This window comes from Hoplias malabaricus, chromosome 3, assembly GCF_029633855.1.
Source record: "Hoplias malabaricus isolate fHopMal1 chromosome 3, fHopMal1.hap1, whole genome shotgun sequence".
Lineage (NCBI taxonomy): Eukaryota > Metazoa > Chordata > Actinopteri > Characiformes > Erythrinidae > Hoplias > Hoplias malabaricus.
In genome coordinates this window covers 18,652,402-18,669,043 of record NC_089802.1, presented here as the reverse complement: position 1 = coordinate 18,669,043, position 16,642 = coordinate 18,652,402, and the positions used below count along the sequence as shown (strand labels likewise).

At 34.8% G+C, this 16,642-nt stretch overlaps 2 protein-coding genes across 3 annotated transcripts in view; both read right to left on the bottom strand.

Moving 5' to 3' along the window:
- wu:fj29h11 (uncharacterized) overlaps window positions 1–2,605 on the bottom strand; it is a 76,271-nt gene extending 73,666 nt beyond the window's left edge. The window contains exons 1-2 of the mRNA XM_066664333.1: window positions 2,186–2,605; window positions 871–988 (exon numbers count right to left, since the gene is read on the bottom strand). The gene's annotated coding sequence lies outside the window, so the exon portion shown is untranslated. The remainder of the gene's footprint in view (window positions 1–870; window positions 989–2,185) is intronic.
- Window positions 2,606–3,532: 927 nt separating this feature from the next.
- LOC136692071 (sulfotransferase 2B1-like) lies at window positions 3,533–10,357 on the bottom strand. 2 transcript variants are annotated; one of them, XM_066665147.1, is made up of 7 exons: window positions 9,113–9,177; window positions 8,922–8,980; window positions 8,523–8,734; window positions 6,158–6,284; window positions 4,831–4,925; window positions 4,018–4,198; window positions 3,533–3,911 (listed from the first exon to the last, which is right to left on the bottom strand). In XM_066665147.1, exons 2-7 carry the CDS (start codon window positions 8,935–8,937, stop codon window positions 3,802–3,804), a joined length of 741 nt encoding a protein of 246 aa, XP_066521244.1. In that variant the 5' UTR covers window positions 8,938–8,980; window positions 9,113–9,177; the 3' UTR covers window positions 3,533–3,801. The 2 variants fall into 2 exon arrangements, with proteins under 2 accessions (XP_066521244.1, XP_066521243.1); XM_066665146.1 differs by lacking the exons at window positions 8,922–8,980; window positions 9,113–9,177 and adding an exon at window positions 10,021–10,357.
- Window positions 10,358–16,642: the final 6,285 nt, after the last annotated feature.

Below are 16,642 nucleotides of genomic sequence, written 5' to 3'. Positions count from 1 at the left end.
CATTATACTATGGATAACTATGCCGCCATTACGTCAGAATATCAGTATAATCGTGAAAGATATGATATGGCACAGCCCTTTATAAATATATAAACAGCTGCACATGAACTTAAGGTCACCATGCTCAGTGCAAAATGTTGAATATAGTGGTATAAAGCCTCCCTGCATTGAGTTGGGTATCAGTGAAAGTGCATTGTCTGAACAATGAGTTACATCCAAATACATCTGAGATAAGTTTTTTGTTGTTTGAGATGCAGAACTAATCAGGATACATCAGGAGTACCTGAGCTCACAATTTTGTTTCCAAATGGTCCACTTTCTATACAATGTTGCCATTAGTTGATAAAAATACACATAATGCCAAATTATCTTCTCTTGGACTCCTGGCCACAGATTACATTGTCATGAGTCAAACTAATGCTATCAAACCATAGGGCCACATCAACCTCAGCTCCCACAAAGCATCTAGCAGATGCAGACATTTTAACCCAGCCATCCTACAAAAGGGTAGATTACTTTTGCCATGACTCTGTTCCTGCCCTTCCCAAACATGTAGCAGAACAAGATTCAATTTCCTTTTATTTGCTTAATCATACATTTCCTTAGGAAAAAGTGTAAAAATCACAGGATGAACAAAGTGGATAATTTGGCTAACTATTTGGATATTCTGTAACCATATTTTAGTTAGCTGGTCATCTGTGGTAAATCAGAGGATATATTAATAAATATCCAATTACTACTATGGAACTCATATGTAAGAGATAAACAGTTGAACCCTGAAGCTCACTTGTTAAACAAAGGAAAATAAAATTAAATCCAGAGTAGAAGTAAAACACCAGCACAAGTAGAATAAGAGAATAACTAACTTACCACATTTGAGGGATCCGTGTAAAATGCTGTTTACGTCTGTCTAACAACTGCGTAATAGACTTGTCGGCTTATAGCATTCTCCTCCCTTTAGCTTTATGAACAGCCAGTCAGAGTTGAGCTGAGAGATTTGTGGATAAGAAACAGAAAGTAAGCAACATGCTCTTTTCCTTAACTCTCATTTTCAGAGAAATAGAGAAGTGAGGGGCACTCTTCAGCTGCAGAGAGTGAAAAAAGTGTTTTTATTCACTAGGTCTCAGTCACTGTTTTTATGATGACCAACATATCCACCTCACCAAAGAGTGATATACTGATCTATGAAGACCCTGTTCGCATGGTAACTGAGGTTTTTACGAAAGCCTGTTCTAGCTTTTAGGTTTCACTTTCCTGCTCCGACTCTCAGCTGATCCACTACTGAGGAAGTCACATGACACAGCTGTCAGCAGAAGCATGAGCTGTTTAGCTCCCATCTGAAGCCTAAGATAATGCTTGCAGTTCCTAAAATACGAGACTTAAAGTAGGTATGGTCTGTTAACCCTGTACAGTTCAGACAATGAAACTAAGCGTTACCCATTCACAAAACCTGTTGATATACAAAGTAACTACTTATTGATGAAGAAAGAAACTGTTTCAAACTGTTTCTTAACATGTTTTTGCATTATTATAAATACAGAGGTATGTCTACAGACAAGTCAAAATTATATAAACAGTCATTAAACTGTACCAGTTCACAAGTCATCACAATTCAATATACTGTCTTGATATATATACACATGTACCAACAGCAATGCACCAATATCTTCCTTTCTTTTCAATATACATTCTTTGACTTTGACAACTACTCAAAGTATGCATAAATAAAATATAAAACATCACATACTTTTGGCAACGTATTGTTGATGCATTAAAGAACGTGCACACATTTGACTATATAAAAGCATATATAAAGTACAAGATTTTATGTGAGTATGTTGGATTGCGTGTATATAGCTAGTTTTCTTTAAAGAATTATGAGGTCACTTCGTTGCTCCCCATGCCTCAAGAGTAAAATACAGGCTAGCATATGAAATAACACAGTTTCACACAGTTATTTGCCAAATATCTGAATAATAATCTTAGATTTTTGTTAAACGTTAACCAGAAGAATAAGTGTCCTACAAGTTTAAAGGTGCATCGTTATCTGTGTGAAACCAAATGTAGACCGTGTGAAAAATAAATAGATTGGGGGTATAGTCCAAGGCAGGATTCTGTCCCTAGCTAGATAACGCCTGCTAAATCCCTTTTGTGGAACCGACCCTGGTGTAAGAGTGTTGTGTACCTGTTGATGTTGTTGGACGGTTGTAAATCCTCCTCTAATTTGGAGAAGGAGTGGAGAGAGTCTGGGTCCGAGCCGGACTGCTATATTATTTGCATTCTTACACAACGTACACATGTTCATTTGAATTATTGGAAGAACTGCACGAGAGGAAGTTAAACACCCGAGATCCAAACCGCCATGAAAGGCTTATGTGGCTCATATTTCTCTTAATAAACCTCGACTAGCTCACGTGTTAAACTCTGTCGCCTCTGTATGTCAAACTGAACCGTGGGCGAGATCGAAATTTACAGGAGACAAGTTTAGTCCCCTTTTTCTTTCAGTGTAACTGCAGTTCGCTCGTGTCTCTCCAGCTCCAGTGTGTTATTGTCCTGTTTCTCATGCCGCTTATCTTCAGACCGGTCTCTTTGGAAACGGTTAACACCTCAGAATTAACGCTCAGTATCGCCCCCCACCGAACTGGAGACACACACACACGTACGTTTCTATGACCTTCTATTTTGATACCTTATTTTAACCCTTACTAATATTAGACGTACACTAACCATTCCGTTGACTGTGGCCCAAATCCAATCAGAAAAATCTGAAATTAAATATTTTTTAATGTTTAAACAGCCACACAAACGAAACATCTGTTCCTGATATTAAGACTCCAGCAGACCATGGTCCACTGAGGGCAAACCTGGAGGTCCATTCGCCTTTTGCACAGCATTTTCTGGACAGACTACCAGATGTTAAATTTTAGTGTTTTCTATTCACAGCCTATTCAGTTTACTTATAGTTCATTGAATAATTTATTTTGTTACTCATTTTATATCAGGCTATTTCTCAAAATCTTTGGTAATATTCTTATTAGTCCTCTTTTAAGAAAGTTTTAAGTATGTAAAATCTATTTGAGGAGAATCTAATTACATCTTGTACACAGGACAGTAATCTGGGTGGTCCGATGGTGTACACACAGTGACCTACAGTCAGCAGTGTGCTTTTTTGACATTATCTGAATGTCATAAAGTACATTGCATTAAAACATCAAACATGATGTGATTTATCTTAAGATTCTGTTTTATCTACAGTATTTTTTTTTTTTATAAAATATTTTGTTCTGGCATGGCAAAACTAGCCACTAACACCACTGCAGTATACAGGAGGAAGAGATTCTGCTTTTGAATGTACAATCCAACCAGATGAGTTTTTTAAATGATAATGTTGTATAGCTAGATGTCACAGGGTGTTACTAGGTTAAAGGTGGATCAGAAGGTATTGGACCTCAAAAGTCTATACGTTTGGGGCGGTGGTAATAGCAATGAGCAGACACAGTGTATATTTATATATATATTTATTTTTGTTGTCTTGTTAAATGAACAATAACTTTAGAATAATTAGGTGTTAAGTACATTTCCCATTGGTTACAATGAGTGTTATAATATGTCAATCTATTTCAGATATTAAGGGAAAAAACCTTCATTCATCAGACTATCACACATTAACAGCCAGTTACATACCCAGACCTTTGATAAGGTTAAGACTGACAATCTTTTCTTCTTCCCTCTCAACCCCACTGCCCAGGTATATTATCATAGTAGCAGCTAAATCCAGCTTTAATGATTTGGTGAGTTCCTTTAATCCCAACAGAATTTAAACTCCACATCTTTCATTTTGTCTTCATAAAAAGCATTGAATCGTTCTGTCTGAGCCTCTGTGAAAAAGTTCTTCCAGTCGCCAGCAATTCCTGACAAACAACAGGTAAACTATGAATTTTGGAACAAACTGCTTCAGGAAAAAACTTAGAACAGAACATAGATTTTGGGAAATAACTGTTTTCTTTAGTGATTTACCTTTTCTGAGAAATGCTGATTTTTTCTGATCCATGAACTCTTCCGGAACCAGAGAATAGTTGGACATCTTGTTCTGTTTCATGTTTTGGAACACACAACTGTTGGCTATTTTCTCAACCACTTCTTCACTCAGTGACTTTCCAAGAAACTGTGCAATTCTCGAGACAGAACCTTTCAGATCCTGCGGTATAAATTCAGATAACATTAAGCAATCTCAGACATGCTACATAATGTTTTAGAGAAGGGAATCTCAAAACAATCCCCAGAGTCATATTTTTACTCTGCTTTTAAGGCATTCATATATTTGATATTTGACATTTGAACATGTATCTCAGTTTCTGTTGATCTTTAATTAACTACATCATTTTAACAGTAGCTGTCCTCCACATTGTGTGCACATTTCATGATGAATGGATCAGTAGAAATGCTACAGATTAATTGGAATAAATGCTTTTTACACTGACTGCCACTGAAAGGTAAGGGATCCTGTTGAGTTGCTATTTTTAAGAGACATTTTTTCACTGGGCAGCCACAATATGTAATATTTGTAATGATGTAGGTGTAGGGGTGGTCAAAGAAAATGTACAAGGAGCAGGGATAGGAATGGAGATAAGTGCAGGAGACATTATTTACAACCAGAGCAAGGACATAAAGAGCTAGTAGATTAACACAGAACAAGATACAACACAGAGACCTTGAAACAGAAACACAGCAGACACAAGGCAGGGGGAACAGTCACATGACAAGGGGAGCACACACAAGAAACAATACAAAACAGAACACAAAACTAGTCATGTTACAATATTAACTCACCTGGATCATTTCCTCATAAGCAATATAGAGAATGTGGTCTTCATCTTTTGCTTTCAGCCATCCTTTTACATGGTCAAACCATGAACCAAACATTGCTGTAAACATTGAAAAGGTTAATATTAATGTATGTACAGGTAAATAATGATGAATAAACACAAATTAAATTGAGTTTTTTTTAGAGTATAAGCACAAAAATATGTTTGTTTGTTTGTTTGTTTGTTTTGTTTTTTGGTTGTAGTGAAATTATAATTACTTGTCAATTTAAAAGGTGCTAAATCTATACATTCTGCCACCAGATTACAATACTTCATTAGAATGCCAGCATCTCAATCCAAAACAAATGCTTCGTATTGGGTTTTTGGAAAGTAGGTGGAAACCCACGCGCACATGGGGAGAACACACCAAACTCCTCACCGACAATCACCCGGAGCAGCACTTTAACCCACAACCTCCAGGTCCCTGGAGCTGTGTGACTGCGACTGTACCTGCTGCGCTACTGTGCTGCCCTTAAAGATATCATGCCTACTCTAAACACTCACAAAATCTGCCATTATTATTGATTATTATTGTTCCAGACAGATGTTCCATAATAATGCATCTTATTTATATGGCATTGCTGCATAACACAAATTGCTTATAGACATCCACAAATGTTGTGTTACATAAAGTTCTTTGATAAAAAAGAGTGAGGTTTTGCACTATGGAAATTGCCTTGGGCGTGACCAACAAGGGTAGCAACTGCATCATGTCTGTTCATGACAGACAGGCCTATCTGTGACTGGGCGTCCTGTGTGTGTGTTTAACACTCCTCAGTTTTGTCTCTCTTGCTCCCTGTGTCTATGAAGGCAGGTAATTTTATTTTTTACCTTTGCTGTTTGCAAATGAATATGCATCTGAAAGGGTATAAAAGGAGTGACAAGAGAAACCTTGTTCAAAGTCAGTTAATTCTGGCATTTTAATTATCAGCTGCTGTTACATGTCTGTCTAATAAATAACTGCATTGAAGAATGTTGCTGTAAGGCAAGGATACAAATATGTGTATACTTTCACAGTACGACAGGATCCCTCCCCCACCCCCAAATTGTAAGAATTTGTAAATTCTTACAAATGGTGGCTAAAGCATTTTGGAACTAAACATTTCTAATGGACCTTTTTAAATAGTGTTCAAAAAATGTGTTCAAAGAATCCACAAAAATGGAGATACATGTTTTTCATTGAACTGCAACAATATATTTAAAATATTTTTTGTGAAGATCTTAAATGTCATATTATGGTATGATTGTTGATACTGTGACCTTGGAAAGGAGATGGGAAGACAAAGCCTTACTTTTGCCATTGAGAAACTTTTCCAAAAACTCATCAGGCGTGCCTGGATTCACCATGTAAGAAGCCATTCCAAAGTAGTGAAAGGAGGATGTGAACACATCCTTGGGATTTCTCATTATGTAAAATACCTGGAAAACAATTTAAGAGATTATCAATTTAAGAGATATTTCTTTGACTCAAAAAAAAAAATGTAAACGTTATATTTACTTAAAACTGTCAAGCGGTTTCATACAACTTTGATACTTAGCTTCTAAGACGCACATTTGAGTAATATGTACTGAATTAATTCAATAAACATCCATACAAAGTGAGTACATTTTAATTTACTGAATTATTAATTTGTAAGCACTTTTCATTACGTTCACTTAACTGGCCATGGTTATGTTCAGCTTATATACATACACACACACACACACACACTTTTTAATAGCCTGTAAAATGCCACATCAATCAACCTCAAGGTTGTGCTATTCAGAAATCCCAGAATAACTTCTTGTGTCTTTACCTTGTGCAATATAATACCTTGTTTATATCTTTTTTAAAAGTGCACCAAGCCTGACAATTTTACATATACATGTCCATTATGAAAGTGGATCATTTATGTGCAGTTAATGAAAGTTAGAAAAATGCCAATTTAATAATAATATAATAATATATAATATATAATAATATAATATAATAATGCCAATTTAAAAATAATAATAATAATGAGCATTTTGTTATAATGATAATAATCCAAAGTATTTGAAATACTTGCAGAAATTGTGCTTGAATCAATATTACTCCATCCTTTCAACAGGCTCAAAATGGGGCTGTCCACTGTTCAAAAGTCATTTTTGGAACAGGAACAGGAGCACGTTACAGGAACATATTAAAAAATGAAAAGACATTTGATGTTCATAGTAATGGCAAAATCTTAAACAATGATTAGTAACCTGTGAAATGACCTAGGAACTAGGTTCGAATCCCACAGATATTTAAGTGGGTGAAGTGGAATATCAAAAATGTCTAACATTTAATTTGATTTTACAAGATTAACATAGAATGAAGTACATTTTGTGTTATTAGGGCTGAGGAGTCTGTATCAGTTTCTACCCGGACCGAATTAGTTGCCGGACCGCAGCGACCAGGGGGCACGAGAGAGAGCACAGCATCGCGGGCAGCTGAATGAGCCTTGTTATTATCGCTGATATGCGTGCATGACATTTTATGAGTCAGTCTTAGTTTGTTAGGTAGTAAGTGTTCCATTATGTAAAGAATAATACATTTGTTAAGCTGAGTGAAGTAAGGAACCAGTTATATGCTATACTTGTTAGACGTGTCAGTGTTCATATCTGCGAATCAGCTACATGCAACCTAATATCTACCTTCCCTGTCCTACTTTACATATTAATAAGGCTGTTCCTATTAAGTCACACGTCGACATATACTCTCCTGTAAGCATTCTAAGTCAGCCTAAGAGGGTGTGAGACTGTATCAAAGGAACAAAAATAAGTGTCTGGATGAGCTGCCGTTATTCAGTAAACCAAGTTAACTTCACTCTGACTCTGGTGTCTTGAATTTTCTGAGCAAAATGTCACATGTTGGGCATTTCACCAATGTAACCAAATTAGAAAAATGTTCTGTTAAAGCAAAAAGAGGTGCAATGAAACCCATGAACGGAATATATATATATATTAGTTTCAACATTAGAAATGTTGTTTTTGTACAGTTTTTTTTCAGTTAAATATGTGGTTTAAATGAGTTGTATGTATCACTGAATGAATGAACAATGTCCCAACTTTTATGAAGATTCATTTGTTCATTCAATTTCTGTAACCGCTTGTCCAGTTTGGGGTCTCGTGGGTCCGGAGCCTACCCAGAATCACTGGGTGAAGGCGGGAACACGCCCTGTAGGAAGTGTAAGTCCTTCACAGGGTGGGGTTTGTAAATTGAAAACCAGGAACTGAAGGTAACACGAAAGCTGATTTTTCTTGTTCTTAAATGTGATTAGTGGCACTTTTTTTTTTTTTTTTTTAAGTTTTGTAGACATCCAATCTTTCTTATGAAGTCAAGGGCATTAGTGAGGATTTTGTCTACTGTTTGCTGCAGTAATGGTCTCCACTCTTCTGGGAAAGCATTTTATTGTTGGAAAATTGCTGTATTGATTTGATTTGATTTATTCATATATATGCAGTGCTGAATGTCAATTTCATAATGTGTGAATATTAAAGAAGCAGAAATCACATTAATAAGAAGAGGTGTCCACAAACACAAAGTATTTCTAGTGTATTAAGTGCCTTCTAAGCTACTGCTGCTAAATAAGAAGTACTATGCTCAGAGACAAACGGGTGGCAGCAGACAGCTCAACAACACAATTAGCGTACCTTTGGCTTCACTTTAAAATAAGACTCATTCATCATGTAACGATGATAGTGGGTGGCAAAGACTCGAGGGGAGGGTCTTTGCTCCAAATTCAGTAAAATTGCTCGATGCTCTTCTAGCCATGGCACCCTGTCCCAGTTGGGTAAACTCTGAACTGAGGAGAGGTCTCCCTCACTGAGGACCAGGGGTGTGATCTCCTGCATCCATGTTGTACCTAAAGCAAATGAAACAACAGCAAAAAGCATTCATTCACCCAGGAATATACTTCAGTTCAAGATTATTAGGGCAAAAAGGGTTGGTGTCATGGTTTGTTTCCAAGAACCATCTACTTGTACAATTGCTGATTCATTATTATCAATATAATTATACGTTAATGTAAACACAAAATTTCATTCATTTACCATATGCTCCAACCATGTCTCATAACTGAAGATGGGCATCAAGTTGTCACAGCATCCTTCTAAAAGCCCATGTCACATAAACACCACATTTTGATTTTTATTTAAGAACAATTTTCATAAGCAAGATACTCTATATTAAATATATTCAAATTATTTTGAACAATATACATCCCTTTAATATATGAAGAGACCTGTAAATGTGTCAAGAATTAAATAAGTGTGTAGTCAGATGAGAGCGGCACGGTGTCGCAGCAGGTAGCGTCACAGTTCAGGTCCCGCTCCGGGTGACAACGTGAGGTCGAAGGACTGTCTGTGCCTGGTGTGTCCTCCCACGGTCTAAAAACACATGCTGGTAGGCGGATTGGCGACTCAAACGTGTGTGTGAGTGAATACGTGCGAGTGTTGTCCTGTGAAGGACTGGCGCCCCCTCCAGGGTGTGTTCCCGCCTTGCGCCCAATGATTCCCGACGCTGAACTGGATAAGCGCTTACAGAGAATGATAACTTTCCTTCCTTTGACACACAACTATGACACTTTTCTCTAATAAATACATGGGGAAAAATATCTGTATGAATATCATGATTATATTAATAATGTAGCCAAATTTAAGAGGGTGCACTTCTTTCTGTGTGTAAGAACAACTATAAAATATGATGATAGTTATAAACACTGGCAGCACATGTACACTTTCACGGATGTAACATGTATGTTCAAAACAATAATGATAGGGCAGTTTTATTTCTGTTGTCTGTGTGTTTATTATTATTTTCTCCACATTCTTTCCGTTAAAATGTCTTTCAAGTGCGACAATGGGGACATCAGGTGTTTTATCCGGTTAAAATCATTGCTGAATCACTTTAAAATTACACTTTAAAAGTCTCACCGACATGCACGTTACTGACACACGCCGAGTTTGCCTTTAGTAAATAAGACATTGCGGTGGGGTTAGAGGACTTTGCTCTTTTCTTGTTTCAATACATGAAACCACATTCATCTCTGTTGCCGTTCATTAAACACCAAATTCAGCTCACGCCACCATTGTATTCCACACTTCTTGTTTTTCTCTTTGGTGGAGCTCCAGGACTGATGTGATTTCTTACCTGATTTGGGAAAGGACACAATCAGCACGTCGTCCGGTCGGAATATAAAGTCCTCATAATGTTTCAGGCTTTCTGGCGGGTGGACAGATTTAGGGAGATAAACCCCCTTGTATTCAACATATAAATCGGCTTCTGTCATGATTTTGTTACAGCTGACCGAGAGTTAGTCTTCGACCTAAGAGTCTGCAAGAACTTCACGAACCTCGAGCTCATTGGTTTTCTGAATTTCGTCCCTCCTGTCTCATCTTTTACCTGATTCCCCCCTCCCTTTTTACTGTTTTTGTCTCTTATTTCACCCTGTCTGTAGACTGAAGTCAAGCCAGCCTCCACTTGGAAAAGCTTGGTCAAGCCAGCCCCCACTTAGATTTGGTGGAACGTCGTATTCTGAACATTACGGTAATAGCGTGCAGAGGAACAAATTTCTAAATAAAAGCCAAAAGTCAATGACAGGAAATGTATGTAATAATAAATAATTTTCTATACAAATAATAAATGGATAAACAACAAATATTTGCTATTTTGTGGAAATGATGAAGATTTTAGGATATGACTCTCAAGTCACTCTGATGTGCCATTTAAAAAAAAGGCCCTTTGTGTAGTCCTATGTCTGTAAATTTATTTCCAAATTTAAATAATTATTAAAAAGAAACCTTTAGTTTGCACAGAACAATTTCACTTCATAATTATAGTACAACACCTGATTATGTCACTCAATTAATATAAAGTCATTCTGATGTGTCATTTCAAAATAAAGGTCCTTTGAATTGTCCCATTTCTGTAAATTTAATTTCAAATGTAAATAATTATTAAAAAGAAACCTTTAGTTTGCACAGAACAATTTCACTTCATAATCATAGTACCACACCTGATTATGTCACTCACTTAATATGAAGTCATTCTGATTTATCATTCCAAAATAAAGGCCCTTTGAATTGTCCCATGTCTGTAAAATTAATTTCAAATTTAAATAATTATTAAAAGGAAACCTTTAGTTTGCACAGAACAATTTCACTTCATAATCATAATACCACATCTGATTATGTCACTCATGTAATATGAAGTCATTCTGATTTGTCATTTCAAAATAAAAGCTCTTTGAATTGTCCCATTTCTGTAAATTTAATTTCAAATTTAAATAATTATTAAAAAGAAACCTTTAGTTTGCACAGAACAATTTCACTTCATAATCATAGTACCACACCTGATTATGTCACTCACTTAATATGAAGTCTTTCTGATTTATCATTCCAAAATAAAGGCCCTTTGAATTGTCCCATTTCTGTAAAATTAATTCCAAAATTTAGATCATTATTAAAAAGAAACCTTTAGTTTGCACAGAACAATTTCACTTCATAATCATAGTACCACACCTGATTATGTCACTCATTAATTATCAAGTCATTCTGATGTGTCATTTCAAAATAAAGGTCCTTTGAATTGTCCCATTTCTGTAAATTTAATTTCAAATTTACATAATTATTAAAAGGAAACCTTTAGTTTGCACAGATTAATTTCACTTCATAATCATAGTACCACACCTGATTATGTCACTCACTGAATATGAAGTCATTCTGGTGTGCCATTTTAAAAAAGAACTATTGTAAATGATCACATTTCAGCTATATTCACTCCGGATGTTGGAATTGTTATTAAAAGGAATCCTCCAGTTTGCACACACCACTTTCACTTTATAATGAAAGTACACCCCCTAAATATATGTCTCTCACTTAATATCAAGTCATTCTTGTGTGCCATTTCAGATTAGGACCACTGTAATCAATCAGATTTTAATTATATTCACTGTAGATGTTGAGATTGTTAATAAAAGGAATCCTCCAATTTGTAAACACTACTTTCACTTCATAATGATAGTACAGCACATGCAAGCATCAATCATTTAATGTCATACTATTGTAGTGTGTCTAATTTGTTCATCCACTCATTACATCCAGATCACATTACTGATATATGTGCTCCCAATGTGCTCTATTATGCTAATGAAGCAAGTCCAATATGCTGCTGTAAAGGTTCTGACTTGATGGAAAACAATGGATTACATTACACCTGAACGTCAGTCACTGAACTGGTTATTGGTAAGACTACATTATATATTTTAGGAATGTTTTTTAAATTGGCTTTATGGTCATGTTCCTATTTTACCTTAGTGAAATGCTTGTACACTCTTAAAAATAAAGCTTCTGTCAGAGGTTCACAGTCACGCCCTCGTCCTGTCATGCCCGTTTTCCTCGCCATGTGCTCTCTCAGCACATGGCTCTGTCTGTTGCTGTCCTTGTCTCCGCCCATGTCCCGCCTTTGTTCCGCCTCCTTGTCCGCTGTCCTCATTATCTGTCTCAGGTGTGTCTCGTTTGTATTTGTTTAAATGTCATTTTTTTTGCTGTTTCCCAGTCAAGTCATGTCATTTCGTTTTGTGTTGTTAACTTCCTAGTCAAGACGTTTCGTTTAGTTTCCCATTCGTGTTGTTTCTTCCTTTTTCATAGTCATGTGGTGTTGTTTCTCTCCCACTTCAAGTCAGGTTGTTTTTGTTTCCTAGTCGTTTCATTTTGTTTCCAAAGTCATGTCGGTGTGTGTAATTCTCATTTGTAGTCATGTCATTTCGTTTTTCTCCCCAAGCCTTGTCATTTCTTTCCTCCAAGTATTGTTGTTTTGCCTCCAGTGTATCCGTGTCTTGTTTCTTAGTTCGGTCTGTCTCTGTCGTTTTCCTCAATTCATTTCATATGTCTTTGTTTGATATCTTTGTTTTGATATATCTTTTGTTTCATTAAAATTACTGTGCTTTAGCAAGTGTGTCCGCCTCCGTCAGTCTTTGATTATGAAGTGAAATTGTTCTGTGCAAACTAAAGGTTTCTTTTTAATAATGATCTAAATTTTGGAATTAAATTTACAGAAATGGGACAATTCAATGGGCTTTTATTTTGAAATGACACATCAGAATGACTTGATATTCAGTGAGTGACATAATCAGATGTGGTATTATGATTATGAAGTGAAATTGTTCTGTGCAAACTAAAGGTTTCCTTTTAATAATTATTTAAATTTGAAATTAATTTTACAGACATGGGACAATTCAAAGGGCCTTTATTTTGGAATGATAAATCAGAATGACTTCATATTAAGTGAGTGACATAATCAGGTGTGGTACTATGATTATGAAGTGAAATTGTTCTGTGCAAACTAAAGGTTTCTTTTTAATAATTATTTACATTTGAAATTAAATTTACAGAAATGGGACAATTCAAAGGGCCTTTATTTTGAAATGACATATCAGAATGACATTATATTAATTGAGTGACATAATCAGGTGTTGTACTATGATTATGAAGTGAAATTGTTCTGTACAAACTAAAGGTTTCTTTTTAATAATTATTTAAATTTGGAAATAAATTTACAGACATAGGACTACACAAAGGGCCTTTTTTTTAAATGGCACATCAGAGTGACTTGAGAGTCATGTCCTAAAATCTTCATCATTTCCACAAAATAGCAAATATTTGTTGTTTATCCATTTATTATTTGTTTAGAAAATTATTTATTACATACATACATTTCCTGTCATTGACTTTTGGCTTTTATTTAGAAATTTGTTCCTCTGCACGCTATTACCGTAATGTTCAGAATACGACGTTCCACCAAATCTAAGTGGGGGCTGGCTTGACCAAGCTTTTCCAAGTGGAGGCTGGCTTGACTTCAGTCTCTGACTGGTCGGTACAGTTAGTTTTATATTGGATTTCGCCCCTCCCCTTGTTCACAAAAAACGTCCTAAAATCTCTAAAAATGTTATTTTCTTAATCGTGGAGAATCGGGGAACAAACAACAATTATTTTATTTTGCCAAAATACCACATATTTTCATTGCGCGGGGTACATTTACTGAAAATAGCTGGAATGGCTACAGCGGGCGCCCAAGACGCTAAGGAACCGTCGGCAAAGTGCGCAACCTATTTAAAAACGTAAACCATGCACATAGATGAGGAGCGAACTAGTGATACTTAAAGACTCAAAACATAACGTAAACCAAGCAAGAGCTAAAAAGCAATAGCCAACTTTAACAGCCTCCTCAAATGTGATTTATTTATACATATGTATATTTAGTTTTAAGCAATGTAGACATTGTAAATATATACGTGTAGTGCTTTTATAGAAAATAAACTGCAACAGTGAAGTATCTATATCACTTACGAATTCTAAAACAATTGTGGTTCACAGAAATATACCTTACAAATATACTGCACATTTTATTTCATAAAATGTAGCTCAGTTCAATTTTAATGTTTTTTTCCATAAAATTAATTGATAGTCTCAGACATTCATATGATATACAGATCTAAAATCAGTAGTCTACAGAGACACATCTGACCAACATACAACCTTTAGTTTTTTTTAAAATGTCTTGGTTAAATTTTCATAAGTTTTTTTAAAGTAACAAAACGCTACTGTGAGACATCCGTATGATATACACATCTAAAATCAGTTGTAGATACATCTGACAAACATACTACAACTTTTAGTTTTTTTTAAATGTCTTAGTTAAATTTTGATAATTTTTTTAAAAGTTAAATTGCTACATGTGACATCCGTATGATATACAGATCTAAAATCAGTTGTAGTGTATAGAGTCACATCTGACCAACATACTACAAACTTTAGTTTTTTTTTTTAAATATCTTGGTGAAGTTTTTAGGAATTGTTAAAGTTACAAACCGCTACTGTTAGACATCTATGATATACACATCTAAAATCAGTTGTAGTCTACAGAGAAATGTCTGGCCAATATACTACAACCTTTAGTTTTTTATGATATGTCTTGGTTACATTTTTATAAAGATTTTAAGATAAATCGCTACTGTGAGACATCCATATGATATACAGATCTAAAAACACAGTGTATAGAGACACATCTGACCAACAAATTACCTTCAATTTCTAAAAATATAACTTGGTTAAATTTTCACAAATGTTTTTATGAATAAAATCACTGCTGTGAGACATCCATATGACATACAGATATAAAATCAATTATAGTGTACAGATACTCATCTGTCAAATATACTACAACCTTTAGTTAGAAAAAATATGTTTTGTAGAATTTTATTTAACTTTTAAAATAAATAAATCACTACTGTATATGATCCACTTCATGAAATCATTTGTAGTTTTCAGGGACACATTTATCAATTATACTACAAACTTTTCTTTGGTAAAATATGTCTTCATTACATTGTAATAAACTTTTAAAGTAACAAATTTCTAATATAAAACTTCAATTTGATATTAAGATCTAAATTGACTCAAATGAGCAATATGCTACAACCTTTAGTTTGGTAATATATGCCTTAGTTTAATTGTAATATACTAATTTAAAGCTACAGATTGCTGCTGTTAAACATCCTCATGACATACATAACATATGCAAAGAGACACACATTATCATAACATGCTATAAGCATTATAATGGGACAAAATCTGAATGTATTTTCAATAGAAACAAATCTCTACCGTAACATATTGGTATGATACACAGATGTAAAATCAGTTGTAGTATAGAGATATATCTGAAAAACACTACATGTTTAAACAAAATCATTTACTACATGTTAAATGTGATTTATTTTAATTTTCATGGTTTTTAATGCAACAAACTGCTATTGTGACACATCCATGTGACAGATGGATCTAAAATATTTTTTTGTGTAGAGACACATCTGAAAAACACACTACATCCTTTACTTTTTGGAAAATATGCAGCTCAACCAGCTTGGTCTTTAGTAAACTGAGACGCTGGTGCCACTCTGTCCCTGATAGTAAGAATCCAGCAGACCGGTCTACTGAGGGCAAATTTGGAGGTTTGTTGGTGTTTTGCACAGCATTTTCTGGACAGACCACCAGTTGTTAAACAAAATTTTTGACAAAAGATTGCATTTTAGCACTTTTCTATTCAGTTTACTGATATTTACTCCAATAATTTTTATTACTTAGTGTAAGTTTGTAAATAGTTTTAATCCAGACCAGTGTCAATATTTTTAGCATTCATTTTTATTCAGGCTATCTCTCATAAATGTTGGTAATATTTTTATTTGTTTTCTTTTCCAGAATTAAAGTCTCTGTGAATGTAAAATCTATTTGAGGAGATAAAAACTAGTTACATCTTGTACACAGGACAGTAATTTGGGTGGTCCAATGGTGTACATGCAGTTTAATGTGACTGTGTAAACAGATGTTGATGCACACACAAACACACAAGCAGCTAAACGATATCTTTTACTGTCTTTTTTTTTTTGGTAGCAATATGACTTATTACTTTGCCTAAACTCCCCCCATGGCACACAGAATATCTCTTTGGGAATGTGAATATATTAACGTCCGATTATCATTTGGATTAGACTACTCCACCATAGAACAGAGGATAAGTAAATATTAGGACATAAATACAAAACACAGAGGACAATTTAACATATAAAGCAGATATCTAATTAACTGAAAACACAAAACTTTAAATCAGACGTCAGTATAATTACAGCAAAACAAAAAATAAAGTGCATCAATAATCTCAAATATTTGTTTATTTATATATTTATATGTAAATATATTATCTATTTCAGCTACAA